Consider the following 17,259-nt stretch of genomic DNA (forward strand, 5'->3'; position numbering starts at 1 on the left):
GTAAAAATTATAGTTCCACTAAGCATGTGGAAGTGGAATATTGAACAATAAGGTGCACTAAGGAATATGGCTCTCATGAAATATTGTTTATAGAATTAACTGGTTATTTGTTTCTCTAGTGGCAGTTTGTTCTTAATTTCATTTCCCTGTTTTCCTCACAACTGACATGATTAGAGTGAGGCATAATGTGTGAATCAGTGGAACTGCTGATAAATTGCCACTTTTTGGCAATTACTCTATCTATCTATAAGTTTTTGAATCTTGACAGATAGATGAAGAACCAATTTAAACAAATTGGTCTGGATTAAAAGAATCATGACACTGAGAAAGACTATTCAATTGAACTGTAGTCATCCCACCATCTCCTAGATATGAAGAATTAGCCATATATCCAATCAAAAAAGAGAAGATGTGAAATCACACAAACACTAAACCAAATCCAGTTTCTAAGTGTGTGTTTTCCTTGGTTTTTCATGTTTTCTTCTATAATAAATTTTTTTAAATTACAATTTTTTCATTTATATTATAAATAATAAACTGAAGGGTTCTAAATCCTTCAATTACAAAAGAGTACCAACCAGAGCAACGTCCTTCACGTTAACGGCTTAAGAACTGACTTATGATTCTTTATTCCAAATGGGCCAATAAAAATAACAAGACAATCAACAGAATTAAAGGAAAACAAGCATATGCCTATGTAAAATGACAGAAACTGCCTCACATAGAGCTGGAAGAACTAGCTTAAAACATCATAGTCACACCCTTAACTAAACTCCATAAATTGGCGGCGGAGGGACACATGGAGGAGGAGGAGGAGGAGAAAATGGGGGAGAGCCTGGGCAAGGGTTCCCAGTGACTGGTCCACACAGATCCAAGTTGTTTGCAAAACTGAAAGCAGAAAGAAAGCTCATTCATAAATTTTTACAAATCAAACCAATGAATGTAAGAATAACACAAAAGGCAAATACGAAACCTTATAGGAGTGAATAATGCGAAGGAACCATTATTGGGAACCAATCCTGAGAGACGGTTATTAGACAAATCCCTACATTTGAAGAACCAATTAGAAAAATTATTAGTATAGCATACAAATATCAAAGAGAGAAAATGAAATGCATATTTTGAGATGATGAAGAAGCACTTACAGAACTTGGAGAGTATCAATATTTGTCAGAATCATGGGAATATGACCACTCAGTCTATTGTTGTTAAGCCGGCTATAGACAAACATACCACAAGAACAGCATTATAACATGTTTCTTTCCAATGGTTTAAACTGCCAAACATAAATATGATGAAACAAAAATGATTTGTGTACACGACACCAGCAACACCTGCGATCTGTGGCGGTTTACTATGCAGTTTGTGGAACTGTTAAACTGTTTAACAGTTCCACAAACTGCGCAAAAAAAAATCGACAACGACCCTGATGTCAAAAGAAGTAACTTGAAGAAGAATAATGAAATCTAGCACAAAAAAAATGGCATACTCACAGGAAACGCAACTTTGACAACTTGCCCAATGAATCTGGGATAGGGCCAGAGAAACGGTTTAGGTACAAATCCAAGCTTACCAGGTTAGTAAGTTTCCCCAGGTCACTTGGAATAGGGCCTCTTATGCTATTGTTGAAAAGTTCCCTGTTATTACATAAAAAAACATGAAGTTATAAGATATTCAAATCAAGATTATAAAGTTATCACTTATTAACCAAGCACATAGAAGTTTATAATGATAAAATGAAAAGAACATTGTATCATCATAACATACAAATACTGCAAATTCTTGAGTTGACCAAGCTGGGGAACAAGTCGACCAGACAAAGCAGCATCTCCTAGATCACTGACATCAATCGAAGGGGAAAAACAAAACGCAAGTCAACATTAGAAAGTCATCCTCCATTAGAAGAAGCAGTTTAGAGTTTAGACAGAATGAAGGAACAAGAAGCTTACACTCTTACGACACTATTATCACCGTTGCATGTTACATGAAACCATGTGCATGGATTGGCAAGTTTAGGGTCCCAACTTTGCAGAACATTGTAAGGATCCTTCAAATTTTTCCTCAGCCTATGTAAAACATCACCTATTTAAAACACAACAACATATAATCAGGTCCTGGAAGTTCCACAAAAAACTATCATCTCTAGTTGAAAAGTAGCAAGATAATTAAACAAGTAGAAATTGTGCCAGAATTGTGGTGGGAGCACAAAGCAGAAGAACCGGCACCAATGGGTCAACACTGAAGCCACTAAAAGATTTATATACCACATTTTTATCCAAAACCTTAAACGCCTGTCACGTACATGAGTCGCATTTCTTATAAAGTTTTTACCTTGCTCATATTTAGCCAATGTGAACAAATTGATTGTAACAACACAAATCGGGCACAAAAAAAAGGATTAAAAACTAAAAAAAACAGAGAAGTTTCACCAGCATGAAGATCGATCTTTTTTTGTTAAACTATCTCTACTAGATAAATATGTATGAAGAATTATCAATATGTGTGTGTTCTTTAACGTCCAGTAGATTGGGAGTAGGCAAATATCCATGATTGACTCTGTTACTACCTATATGACTAATAATTATTAATTTCTAAGTTTGAATTGCAATTGACCAGTTCTACAGCATCCTATCTACATATCAACCTTAATAAATTCAAAGAGTGCCCTTTTATTTACTAATACAATTTCTGAAGCCATAAATGAATGAGCTACACAGACAATAATTCTATTCCATACAAACCTTCCTTGTTAGCAGCAATCAGCCATAGTGGATTAACCAACAAGACACACCAAATGAAAGCTAAAGAACACAACTTTCTCTCCATCTGATTATGAATATTGCGGTCTCTTTTTTGGCATATATATACTCAGGCTTTTCCTTCTGGTCTTAAAACGTGTGGGACTAATTTTTGGTCAAATGTCAGTTGGTCTCAGCCATGTAAGTGCAAGGAAATTGTTATGTTGAAAATTCTTTCACACATAAATGAAAAAGAGATTTTTTTGGGTACATAGGATTGATGAATTGAACCTGTCAGGAATTGATCTCTGGATCTCCCCCTATCCAATCCATATGTCCCCCAGCTCCTATCACTTGAGCTATCCTACAGAGACATCAAAAATAAATTCTGAAAAGAGAGAACAAAATAAAAAATATAATAAATAATGTGATAAAAAAATGCAGAGACTGAAATTCGTATTCACCTAGGACAGATGTGATACACAATGTTGCAACAATGTGTAGCACAACAAAACACAATCAGAGTATCAAAAATAAACAAACAGTTAAAACACAAGGAGTTGTTAACCCAGTTCGGTGAACATCACCTACGTCTGGAGGATACCAATCCAGGAGTCAATTCACTACCAAATAATAGTTCTCAGGTCACATAAAAGTCCCTCCTATACCTAAGTACTCCCCCTTAGTATAGAGCCTCTTATATGTTCACCACTATTACACAAGTGAATCAAGCTTAGCCCTTCTCCTCTAAGCTATGAGAAAACTTTCTCTAACTCCTAACAATCACTGCCACAGTGATCAAGACATGTTTATCAAAAAACAGTTTGATGAGATTACAACTCAACTAAACAAATTCAACTCAGTACTTTGATGAACTAAAGCACTAAGTTGGTACAACACTCACAAGAGGACTCACAAACAAAAACCCTAAGATCAATATCTGAATCTCTGAATTCCGTGTGCAGCTAGGGTTTACAAGTTCCTTTATATAGACGTTCACTTGGGGCTTGGATCTTCAATGGGATGAACGTCCTAGAGTCCACTAAACACACTTCTGGATAGAATCTTCAAGGAATCAAATCTTACCAGAATAAAATAACAGAACCAAGTAAAACAGAATTCAAACTTTGAGATAGACTTGGTTCACACGATATTAATCTTGTTACTTCAGCCAAGATTAAAACAAACACGCCTTCAGAAGATAAAACGCACAGCATAGGATAAAAACTTCTGAATCACCATACAGTTAGCAACCTCACAACAAGCTTGACTTTAACGACTGAACAAGCAACATATGTAATTCCACCATGTTGCTCCAGATGTTGGAACATATGGTTGCACATCATGGTTTGAGCAAAATGCAGCCAATCAAAAGAACTACAATCTCCCCCTTTGGCAAATTTTTGCTAAAACATGATTAGAAAGCCAAACAATGCAAAAACAACCATACTCATCCATTAACACAAAACCGCACACAGCATATGATGAACTGAACACACTACTGAGTCGGAATACCAATACCATACCTAGTCTGAATAACAAAAACACTCAACACCATTCTCCCCCTTATTAGCAGAATTTGTCAAAGGGTGCAGAGAGTCAGCAGAAGCCAACAAAATATTACAACCAGATTGAATGGAGAAGGAACAAATACACTAAGCACTAGCAGAAGTGTCATCATCAGAAGTACCAGCAGCATCTTGATCATCAGCAGCATTGTCTTCAAGAGGCCTCTTGCCTTTAGTCAACTGCAGAATGAGAGTGTCCACATTCTTCTTCCTCAATGTACAACTAGTAATTGTGTCCTGAAGCATCTTAGACACCGCAATAAGCGCAGCAATAGGAGTCTCAGGAGTCTTCTGAGAGGAAGTACCCTCCCCCTGAGTCATCTCAGCCAAATCAGCAACATCAGAAACATGGGCACCAGCTAGCAGCCTGGAATCAATAGTGAGAAGACTAGCTTTCTTGCTAGGAACCTCATCATCAAGGAGAATTTGAGGATGTTGACTTAAAATAATCCCACAAATTAATCAAGGAAAACCAATAGGAAGCCTGACAGCAAAAGTTTCAGCATGCTTCATAGTCTGAGCAAAGACATATTCACCAAAATCAAACTGAGTTTGAGTTCCAACCAGATAAATTAATTTGGCCAAACCTGAAGAAACATCTGAGCTATGTGTAGTAGGAGCCCAATTTGCAGCACCAATGCGATTCAAGATAGCATACTTCACACTCAAATAAGTAGAAGACAGCAATCCTTTAGCAGGCCATACCATATTCTGACCAGCCGTGAGTTCTTCAGTGATAGCACTCAATGACAGCTCTTCATTTCCTGTGGCAACAGTGCTCCTTCCCAAATACTGGTTAATGATCTCAGGTGAAAAATGGACACACTTACCACGCACAAAAACTTTCCTGAACTCAGGATGCCCAGAAACAGTGCAATTTGTAGTCACATTCACAATAAATTCTCTCACCAACTTGTCATAGCAGCCACCTATCTCAGTAACAGTTTTCAATAACCCAGCAGCCTCAAGAAGTTTCATGATTTCTTGACAATGCAGAATCTCACCAGTCAATTCCCTCTCTTGAGCAATCCTGCGCTGATAAACATACTTCCACTTACCAACACTCTCTTCAGAGTGAAAAGAAATATTATCCAAAGGAGCAGCAGGCACATTTTCTGGAATTCGTTTCCCAATCTTACGCTTCTGAGCAGCAGGACCAGTATCTGACTTATCCAACTCCTCAATTGGAGTCTCATCAACAACAGGAGCAGCATTGTCTTTGTGAACCTTTCTCTTGACATTCTGGACAACAGGAGTATCATCATCAAGAATAATGACCTTCTTGCGCTTCTTGTTTTCACTCAAACCCAAACCTAACTTCTTGCCAGAGGAACGCGTAGAGTACTTACGAACAACAGTCATCTTTTTCCTCTTTGAAGCAACAGAAGCAGAAGCACCAAGGGTGTTGAGCAACACCTCATCAGATTCTGAGTTCTCAATGACATTCTGAACATCCTCGACATGCATATCTTTATCAACAGAGGGAGTAGAGATGGGAACCATTACCTCTTCCTCAAGATGATCAGAATCCTTGTTGCAATCAGTACCAACACCGTGGCTTGATTGGTTGTTGCTTGGTGATGGAACAATTGGATCTACATTTGCATGTAAAACTTCCTTGAGAGGAGTTTCCAACACTTCAGTGATACGAGAATCAGCAACATCATCACCCGAACTTGGGTTGATTTCAGCCTCGGAATTCACTCTCTGAGTAGCCTCAGAGCCTCTCGTTACCGTCTTCCTCTTCGCTTTGGACGCATCTGACTTGGATCGTGCCTTTTTCCCTTTCTTCTTGTGCGGATCAGATGATGGTTGAGAGATACCTTGAGCAATTGCGATTTCACTGGTATGAGGAGAGGATTTGGAAACCCTTGAAGATTTTGGGGTTTTGGATTTCAGACCCATTACCTTTACCCCGTAAGCATTCATCTCAGGAGTGAGTTTCTTGCTAGAATCTTGACTCATGGTGAAGAAGACACACAGAAGGAAACACGGGTCTTCAAGAAAAGAATGGACGGTTTTGGAGTGAGTTTCAGAGATTTGAAGTTGCACAGTGGAAGTTGCAGGAGAGATTATCAAGAAACAATGGAAATTCCTGATTAAGCGTGTCTCAGAAGTAATGACAAAATAGCCGTTGGCACACAAAAATCCCTTTAATTGCTATAATTCCTCAAATAAACAGATACCCAATAACTGCCTCAATTTTTCAAACTGTGTGGCATCCAGAGCTTTGGTAAAAATATCTGCTAACTGCTTCTCAGTTGAAACATGTTCCAGAGTAACAGTGCCATCTTCAACTAACTCCCTGATGAAATGATGACGAATGTCAATATGTTTTGTTCTGCTGTGCTGAATTGGATTTTTAGATATGTTGATAGCACTTAGATTGTCGCAAAACAATGTCATAACATTTTGTTGCACATTATACTCCTTTAACATTTGTTTCATCCACAACAACTGAGTGCAACTGCTTCCAGCAGCTATATATTCCGCTTCTGCCGTAGAGAGAGAGACACAATTTTGCTTTTTACTAAACCAAGAGATTAGATTGTTTCCAAGAAAGAAACATCCACCTGAAGTGCTCTTCCTGTCATCAGCACTTCCAGCCCAATCCGCATCACAGTAACCTGTTAGCACTGAATTAGTGTTGTGAGAGTACAGAATGCCATAATCACTTGTACCACTGATATACTTAATGATCCTTTTCACTTGAATGAGATGACTAGTCTTTGGTTCTGCTTGATACCTAGCACAAACTCCAACTGCAAAAGTAATATCTGGTCTGCTGGCAGTGAGATACAAAAGACTTCCAATCATGCTTCTATATAAACTAGGATCCACATCAGTACCTTTCCCATCCTTTGTAAGCTTGATATGAGTTGCAGCAGGTGTTCTTTTATGGCCAGCATTCTCAAGACCAAACTTCTTAACAATTCCCTTGGCATACTTACTTTGTGTGATGAATAAGGTATCTTCCATCTGTTTTACCTGAAGTCCCAGAAAGTAAGTTAATTCGCCTACAAGACTCATTTCAAACTCAGATTTCATTTGTTCAACAAATTGTTCCACCATATGGTTCGACATGCCACCAAACACGATGTCATCAACATAAATTTGAGCTACCATGAGTTCACTGCCATTTTTCTTAACAAACAAGGTTTTGTCAATGCCACCTTTGTCATAACCATTGTTGATCAGAAACTCTGTTAATCTTTCATACCAGGCTCTAGGTGCTTGTTTTAAGCCATACAGAGCCTTTTTCAATCTGTACACATGATCTGGAAAACTTGGATCTACAAACCCTTTAGGTTGTTCCACATAGACTTCTTCATCCAGGTAACCATTCAAGAATGCACTCTTGACGTCCATCTGATATAGTCTGAATTTTAGCAAACATGCTACTCCTAACAACAATCTGATAGATTCAAGACGAGCAACAGGAGCAAATGTTTCATCAAAGTCTACCCCTTCTATTTGAGAGTATCCCTGAGCAACTAGACGAGATTTGTTCCTTGTCACATTACCACTTTCATCAGACTTGTTCCTGAATATCCACTTAGTTCCCACAACATTTGCATCATCAGGTCTTGGAACCAATTCCCACACTTCATTCCTCTTGAACTGTTCCAGTTCCTCTTGCATGGATTGAATCCAGAACTCATCAGTCAGAGCTTCTTTGACATTCTTTGGTTCTATTTTTGATATGAAGCATGCATTAGAAACTAGATCCCTTGACCTTGTAATTACCCCATCATTCAGATCACCAATGATATTTTCTTTTGGATGTATCTTCTGAATTCTAATAGAGGGTTCTTTGGTAGCTAAAGGCAGTTGAGAGACAGTGTCTTCTTGTTCATTTTGGAATTGAATTGCTGGCTCATCTGGTTCCCCATCAGTACACTCATACGGTAGATCATCTTCATCATGTGCTTGTTCCGTTCTCTCATTGGATGTATCATCAACAACAACATTAATGGATTCCATCATGACTCTCGTGCGGATATTATAAACTCTGTAAGCTCTGCTGTTTCCAGAATACCCCAGAAATATACCAACTTCACTTTTAGGATCCAGTTTTCTCCTATGTTCTCTGTCAGTCAGAATGTAGCACTTGCTCCCAAAAACATGGAAATACTTCACTGTAGGTTTCTTTCCTTTCCATAGTTCATACTGAGTGACTATGTCTCCTTGACGAATAGTGACACGATTGTGAATGTAGCAGGCAGTGTTGATGGCTTCAGCCCAAAAATGATATGGTAGATTTTTTGCATGCAACATAGCTCTAGCAGATTCTTGCAATGTCCTGTTCTTCCTTTCAACCACTCCATTTTGCTGAGGAGTGATAGGAGCAGAGAATTCATGTTTGATTCCTTCAGATGAGCAGAACTCAGAGAATTGACCATTTTCAAATTCTTTTCCATGATCACTTCGTATTTTGACAATCCCACTCCCTTTTTCCCTTTGCACTTGGAGACATAGTTCTTTGAACACTTCAAAGGTGTCTGACTTCTCCTTCAGAAATTCTACCCAAGTGAACCTGGAAAAATCATCTACACAGACAAAAACGTACCTTTTTCCTCCCAGACTTTCCACTTGCATTGGCCCCATCAAATCCATGTGCAGTAGTTCAAGCACTTTTGACGTAGTCAGATGTTGTAACTTCTGGTGAGACATTTTGACCTGCTTCCCAATCTGACATTCACCACAAACCTTTCCTTCTTGGATGTTCAACTTTGGTATCCCTCTAACTACTTCCTCAGCAACAATCCTTTTCATACTCTTAAGATTCAGATGACCTAACTTTTGGTGCCAGATTCTAACTTCATCTTCTTTAGACATCAAACATCGAGCAGACAAAGATGTTGTTTCAGAGGTCCACATGTAGCAGTTGTCCTTTGATCTAGCTCCTCTCATCAGCACATCCTTGTTCTTATTTTTGACAACACACCCAGACTGTTTGAACACCACCTTCAAGCCTTGGTCACAAAGTTGACTTATGCTGATCAAGTTTGCAGTTAACCCTTCAACTAGCAAGACATCATCAAGGTTTGGAGATCCTGTGTCAGAAATTTTCCAATTCCTCTGATCTTTCCTTTGGCTCCATCCCCAAAAGTAACAAAGCTCTTAGCATGTGGTTTCACTTTCTCAAGATAACTTTTTACTCCTGTCATGTGTCTGGAACACCCACTATCAAAGTACCAGTCTTCTTTTGATGATGCGCGCAGAGAGGTGTGAGCAATGAGAGCAGTAAAATTAACCTTAGGCTTCCACTTTCTTTTGTCTGGACTTTTCTTTTCATCTTCTCGTGATACACCTTGAAGCATAGGATATCCATACAGCTTGAAGCAATATGGTCTAATGTGACCAAATCTGCCACAGTAATGACATCTCCAAGTTGAATTTTGATAGTTCCTGACTTGAGCATACGAATGTGTAACCGATTGCTGGGGCCTGTGGTTCCACATTTTAACATTTGATTGCCTTCCAATCTGCACATGTTCCTTGGTCATGTTCTGACTTGCCTTGTTAACAGCACGATAATCAAATCCTATCCCAGTCTTATCACCTGCACTTTTTCCCACATCAAGAATTTCATCCAGAATATCAGTGCTTTTGCTCATCATGCGAATGGACTTGGTCATTCCTTCCATTTTTGAGTTCAATAAGGCAACTTCTTCAGTTAGCTTCTTCTTCTCAGCTTGAAGGTCAAGGACTTGCTTCTTTTGTTGCTGACCATAGATACATGCTTCTTTCCACTTAGTGTAGAGAAGTTTATAGGCTTCAGCAAGTTCCTCATCGGAGATTTCCTTGTCACTGTCTCCATCATCTGAATCACATCTAACCATGAATGATGTTACTTTGTTTGCTGTTACATCTTCACCTTCAGTATCAGATTCATCATCAGACCAAGTGGTGACCATTCCTTTCTTCTGTTTCTTTAAGTATGTGGCACATTCAGCCCTGATGTGGCCAAAACCCTCACATTCATGACATTGAACTCCTCGGCCATTTCCTGCCTTGTCTTCATCTTTCATTTTTCTTTGAAATTGCTGATTCTTGAAGTTGTCAGGTCGTTTGTCTTGCACATTTGGCCTTGATCGTTTATCCAGCCTCTTCAAAACCTTGTTGAATTTTCTTCCCAGAAAAGCAATGGCTTCAGATATGCTTTCATTAGTTTCATTGTCAGACATATCATCATCTAAATCTGTGCTTGAGACAAGAGCAATGCTTTTATTTCTTTTCTCAGGTCTATCATTCTGAGTCATTTCAAAAGTCATCAAAGATCCAATAAGCTCATCCACCTTGATACTGCTTATGTCTTGAGCTTCTTCAATAGCAGTTACTTTCATGTCGAACTTCTTGGGAAGAGATCTGAGAATCTTTCTCACAAGCTTCTCCTCTGACATTTGTTCCCCTAAAGCGAATGAGGAGTTTGCCATATCACGCAGTCTCATATGAAAATCAGAAATGGTCTCATCTTCCTTCATCTTTAAGTTCTCAAACTGAGTTGTTAGAATTTGAAGCCTCGACATTCTAACTCTGGAAGTCCCCTCATGAGCAGTCTTGAGAATCTCCCAAGCATCCTTTGCCACAGTGCAAGTGTTGATCAATCGGAACATATTTTTATCCACTCCATTGAATATAGCATTCAGCGCTTTAGAGTTGCCCAACGCTTCCTCATCCTCTTCTTTATTCCATTCATCCTCAGGTTTCAACTCACCAACAGATGACCCTTCCTTGGGTATATTGACCGGATGTTTCCAACCTTTGACAATAGCCTTCCAGGTCTTGCTGTCAATTGATTTAAGAAACGCAATCATACGCGCCTTCCAGTAGTCGTAGTTGGTGCCATCCAGAATAGGTGGTCTATTCACAGAACCACCTTCCTTTGAGTTGTCCATTGGAACCGAATCAGTCTTCCCTGGAGCTCACCCAACCAGAACAGGGTGCCTGCTCTGATGCCAATTGAAATTCTGGTTCTCGCACAGGACAGATGTCGAACGCGATGTTGGGACAATCGGTTCGACAATTGCACAACAGTACATAAATTAAATCAACGAAAAAAAACACAGGGAATTGTTAACCCAGTTCGGTGCAACATCACCTACATCTGGAGGATACCAATCCAGGAGTCAATTCACTATCAAATAATAGCTCTCAGGTCACATGAAAGTCCCTCCTATACCTAAGTACTCCCCCTTAGTATAGAGCCTCTTCAATGTCTACCACTATTACATAAGTGAATCTAGCTTAGCCCTTCTCCTCTAAGCTATGAGGAAACTTCCCCTAACTCCTAATGATCACTGCCACAGTGACCGATCCCTTACAAGAGATTGAAAGATAGATCTCATGATCAAACAACAATTTGAAGAGATTACAACTCAACTAAACAAACCAACTCTAAGCCATATGATTATCAATGGAGGCAGTAGAGAGGTGTACAAAATAACAGAACAAGGACTCACAAAACAAAACCCTAAAAACCCAATCCTTGGGTGCCCAACGCACACTTTGCAACTAGGGTTAAGCCTCCTTAAATAGGCTTTCTTCTGGTCTTGATCTTCAATGGGCTTGCACGAAAATAGAGTCCATAAAACAGATATGGAACAAATCTTTTAAACCAGTAACAAATCTTATCAAATAAGATTTGAACAAAAGATAACATCTTTCACAATTTAAACCAAATCAAATCTTCTTCAACAGATTTGATTCCACTATATTATATTCCAGATAACAAATAGAAGCTTCTTCAATAACCTTAACTTGATTATCACGAAATCCATCCAAAGCTTCTAGAAAAATCAGCCAAACACACAGCAGATCCGCAGGACAAATGTCACAGCACGATGTTACAACATCTGCTTCGACATTAGGTTGTTTTTGAAAAAATGCAGACAACCAAAAGTAACAACAGAGACAATAAAAAAAGAGTGGAAATAAGAGGGAGAAAAAATGAAATATAAATGAATATAAACTCTGATTATTAAGATGACAGTGGATATAATATTTTACAATTGGACAACTCTGATTAAAAACCATAAATAACTAGATTGCAGTCACAAATTACCAAATGATACGCCCCAAGTTGATGCAAGGGCTGCAATGGATCGTCTAGGATTGATCTTGGATGATGAGAACTCTGAAATGTGAGAAAGAAGAAGAAGAATTTCGTGATGGAAGGGAAATGGACAGAAAAGAGGGGAAGTTTTAGTGAAATGGAAGATGAAGACTTCACACAAAGGTGGTGGCAAACCCTTGATAAGCCTAATTCTTGAATCACTCAAGAACTATGAGAATCACTCTCACAAATCTGAATCACTCAGAAAAGAAAATACTAATTCATTCATAATCTGTCTATTACATTGAAGGAGTGGTCCTTATAAAGAAGAAGAAAATTCAGCCTAGTTACAAAAAAAAATGACGAGGTGTAATTTCTCTAGAAGAATCCTAGGCTAGGAGTTACAAATTAAAAGAGGAAGATAGTGATTTGCTTCAGCCCTGAACGTGTATTTGGTGGCTGATTGCTTCATGTAACTCCCTTTCTTGATTGTTATTCTGACCAGGGAACATAGCATTCAATGCTCTTTATGAACTTAATTTCCCTTTCTTTGTAACTCCATTCTTGGCTTTGAAAGCTCTTCAATCCTTTGACTTTGCTGATGTAACTCCTCCATTCAGAACTTATTGAAATTCAAACACATTCAAAGAGTTTTAAGAAAGGAATGGATCCCTCCCTTTAAGCCCTTCATGCGCCACATGCAAACACACACCACTTGAAGTGGATTAAACACACTAAAATAAAATTCAGCAACATAATGCATTTGGATCCAACTTATTCAATTGGTCCTTTGCATTTTTATTGAAATAAAATAAAACAAAACATCACATGGCAGCCCCTATGCGTGGGCTGGCTCTTCTTCTTGGGCCTGAATGATCATCATGATTTTTGGTTCCATCTCTTCTACCACTTTGTCTTCAAGAATGGTTGCCACTACTTGCTGAAGAGTCTCTTTGGCCTTTTTAGCTCTAGCCCTTGTCATTGGTCCTCCAAGTCCTTTTAGTGCTCCATGACCCTTGTCCTTGTCCTTGTCCTCATCATTCCCTCCCTCTTGAAAAGGATTTGACCTCAAATCAAATTCTCCGCCATCTGCATCAAAGAGAGATAAATCAGAGACATTAAAGGTTGAGCTGATGTTATACTCACCTGGAAGCTCTATTTTGTAGGCATTGTTATTGATTCTCTCAAGCACTTGAAAAGGTCCATCCCCTCTAGGTTGGAGTTTGGATTTCCTTTGTTCTGGAAACCTTTCCTTCCTCATGTGCACCCAAACCCAATCTCCGGGTTGGAACACCACCTCCTTTCTTCCCTTGTTAGCTTGCCTAGCATAACTCTCATTCTTTCTCTCAATTTGAGCCTTCACACGCTCATGCATCTTCTTGACATATTCAGCTTTGCCTTGTCCTTCCTTGTGCTTGAAAACAGAAATGTTAGGCATAGACAACAAATCAGGAGGAGTCAAAGGGTTAAATCCATACACTACTTCAAATGGAGAGCAATTGGTAGTGCTATGGACAGCCCTATTGTAAGCAAATTCAACATGAGGCAAACACGCCTCCCAAGCCTTTAAATTGGCCTTAAGGACAGTCCTAAGCAAGGTGCCTAGGGTCCTATTAACCACCTCAGTTTGCCCATCAGTTTGTGGGTGGCAAGTGGTAGAGAACAAAAGTTTGGTGCCTAACTTCCCCCATAAAGTCCTCCAGAAGTGACTTAGGAACTTGGTGTCCCTATCACTAACTATGCTTCTAGGCATCCCATGAAGTCTTACAACTTCTTTAAAGAACAAATCAGCAACGTGACAAGCATCATCAGCTTTCCTGCAAGGAATAAAGTGAGCCATTTTTGAAAACCTATCAACAACCACAAAAATGGAATCCTTACCATTCTTTGTTCTAGGGAGGCCTAAAACAAAGTCCATAGACAAGTCAACCCAAGGGTATTCAGGGATTGGCAAAGAAGTATACAAACCATGTGGCATCACCTTAGACTTAGCCTTCTTGCAAACAATGCAATGTTCACAAAACTTGATCACATCATGTTTCATTTTGGGCCAATAGAAATGTTCCTGTAAAGTTTCTAGAGTCTTTTGGACTCCAAAATGACCCATTAATCCCCCAGCATGGGATTCTTTAACAAGCAGTTCTCTAATGGAACTTTTAGGCACACACAACCTGTTTTCCTTAAATAAAAATCCATTGTGCCTATAAAATCCATTTTGAGAAACTTTCTCACAAGCCACAAAAATTTCAGCAAAGTTATCATCTTTTTCATACATTTCTTTCACATGTTCAAGTCCTAGCAATTTAGTCTCTAACATGGAAAGCAACACGTGTCTCCTGGATAAAGCATCAGCCACAATGTTACTTTTCCCTTTTTTGTGTTTTATGACATAGGGAAATTGTTCCAAAAATTCAACCCATTTGGCATGCCTTTTGTTCAACTTACCTTGCCCCTTCAAGTATTTCAGCGACTCATGATCACTATGAATCACGAATTCCTTGGGCAAAAGATAATGCTGCCAAGTCTTCAAAGCTCTCACCAAAGCATACAATTCCTTATCATAAGTAGAATAGTTAAGGGCAGCTCCGCTTAACTTTTCACTAAAATAAGCAATTGGGTGGCCTTCTTGAAGCAACACAGCACCAATACCTACATTTGAAGCATCACATTCAAGTTCAAAAGATTTAGCAAAGTTAGGTAAAGCAAGTATAGGTGCATGGGTAAGCTTATGCTTTAGGGCAGCAAAGGCCTCTTCTTGATTCTTTCCCCAATGAAAACCCACATTCTTTTTCACCACTTCATTTAGGGGTGCTGCCAAGGTACTAAAGTCCTTTACAAACCTCCTGTAGAAACTGGCCAAGCCATGAAAACTTCTTACATCACCCACGGATTTAGGAGTGGGCCACTCTTGAATGGCTTTGATCTTTTCCTCATCAACCTGCACTCCTTTCGAACTCACAACAAAACCAAGAAACACAACATGGTCAGTGCAAAAAGTGCATTTCTCAAGATTGGCAAACAATTGTTCCTTTCTAAGCATACTCAAGACGGATCTTAAGTGCTCAACATGCAGCTCAAGAGTAGTGCTATAGACCAAAATATCATCAAAGTACACAACCACAAATTTCCCAATGAATTCCCTCAAAACATGGTTCATTAGTCTCATAAAAGTACTAGGTGCATTAGTTAAACCAAAAGGCATAACCAACCATTCATACAAACCATATTTAGTTTTGAAAGCAGTTTTCCATTCATCCCCTTCTTTAATCCTTATCTGATTGTAACCACTTTTCAAATCAATTTTAGAAAAATAACATGCTCCATGCAATTCATCAAGCAAATCATCAAGTCTAGGAATAGGGTGCCTATACTTAATGGTGATGTTATTCAAGGCTCTACAATCAGAGCACATTCTCCAAGTCCCATCTTTCTTTGGTACCAAAATCACCGGTACAGCACAAGGACTCATGCTATTTCTTACCCACCCTTTGTTCAAGAGTTCTTCCACTTGTCTTTGAATTTCAGTGGTTTCTTGTGGGTTGCTTCTATATGCTGGCCTATTAGGCAAAGAAGCTCCCGGAATGAGATCAATTTGATGCTCAATTCCTCTCAGTGGTGGTAGACCACTTGGAACACTTGTTGGAAACACATCCTCATAATCCTGCAAAAGAGATTTAACACTAGAAGGCAGCTCAAAATTTTCAAAAGTGTTAGTGTTCAAAATCTGATTTTTGCAAAACATCAAGTATAGGATCTGTTTTGAAGCTATCATCCTTTTCACCTCTCTCTTTTTGATCAAACAAATTTCTTTTCTCTCAAGTATTTCACTCTTTTCTTTTTGCTCTCTCTCAAGTGTTTCACTCTTTTCTTTTTGCTTTCTCTCAAGTGTCTCACTCTTTTCTTTTCTCTCTTGTTCAAACTTTTCTCTCATTTTCTTTTGATCCTCACGCACCTCCCTAGGGCTCAAAGGTTTGAGCGTAATTTTCTGGCCATGATGTTGGAATGAGATCTTGTTGGTGCTTCCATTATGATCAGAGTTGGTGTCATATTGCCATGGTCTTCCCAGCAGTATGTGACTAGCCTCCATGGGAACAACATCACAAAGAACCTTATCCCTGTATTTGCCAATGGAAAAGTCAACTTCAACTTGCTTACTTACTTGTATTTCTCCATAGTGGCTGAGCCATTGAAGTTTGTATGGCCAAGGATGTGGTTTTGTGACCAGGTTCAGCTTCTCCACCATTCTTTCACTAGCCACATTAGTACAGCTTCCGCCATCAACAATCATCAAGCAAATCTGCCCATTGACAGAACATCTTGTGTGAAAGATATTCTCTCTTTGGCTTTCTTTCTTTGGCTTTTGTTGGCTACCAAGCATTCTTCGGATCATCAACAGTTCACCATTAATGGCTGCCTCCTCTTCTTCTTCACTTTGTTCTCCTTCGGACTCACTGGTGTAGTCTCCATCATCCTTAAGAATCATGGTCTTTTTGGAGGCACATTCATAAGCATAATGTCCCATACCTTGGCATTTGAAGCACTTGACCTCTTTGCTCTTTTTGGATGGTTGTTCAAGAGGTTTTGAAGAAGCTGAAGCTTGTGGTTTGGTGGCTGGTTTGCTAAGGGTGCTCGGCCCTTCATTCTTCATTCTGTCTCTCCAAGATGAATTGGAATTGGTAGAACTCTTCCTTGCAAGCCCTTTCCTTTTGAGTTGTTGCTCAACTTTAGTGGCCTTGTGCAGCAATTCTTCCATGTCTACATATTCCTGAAGTTCTACAATATTTCTAACATCATTAGATAAACCATTAATAAATCGAATCATGGTTACCTCTTCATCCTCCTCAAGATTGGCTTGCAACATAAGCACCTCAAGTTCTTTGTAATACTCCTCAAC

The 17,259-nt window shown here is 39.0% G+C and overlaps 2 protein-coding genes across 2 annotated transcripts; both read right to left on the reverse strand.

Moving 5' to 3' along the window:
• Positions 1–605: 605 nt before the first annotated feature.
• On the reverse strand, positions 606–2,898 carry LOC130716583 (somatic embryogenesis receptor kinase 2-like). Its single transcript, XM_057566553.1, has 7 exons — positions 2,742–2,898; positions 1,950–2,082; positions 1,768–1,839; positions 1,494–1,637; positions 1,146–1,217; positions 974–1,045; positions 606–888 (listed from the first exon to the last, which is right to left on the reverse strand). Exons 1-7 carry the CDS (start codon positions 2,824–2,826, stop codon positions 768–770), a joined length of 699 nt encoding a protein of 232 aa, XP_057422536.1. The 5' UTR covers positions 2,827–2,898; the 3' UTR covers positions 606–767.
• A 1,495-nt stretch (positions 2,899–4,393) lies between these two features.
• Positions 4,394–6,271, reverse strand: LOC130719903 (uncharacterized). Its single transcript, XM_057570498.1, has 2 exons — positions 4,791–6,271; positions 4,394–4,745 (listed from the first exon to the last, which is right to left on the reverse strand). Exons 1-2 carry the CDS (start codon positions 6,269–6,271, stop codon positions 4,394–4,396), a joined length of 1,833 nt encoding a protein of 610 aa, XP_057426481.1.
• Between the last annotated feature and the right edge of the window lie 10,988 nt (positions 6,272–17,259).

Source organism: Lotus japonicus, chromosome 5 (assembly GCF_012489685.1).
Source record: "Lotus japonicus ecotype B-129 chromosome 5, LjGifu_v1.2".
Taxonomy (NCBI): domain Eukaryota; kingdom Viridiplantae; phylum Streptophyta; class Magnoliopsida; order Fabales; family Fabaceae; genus Lotus; species Lotus japonicus.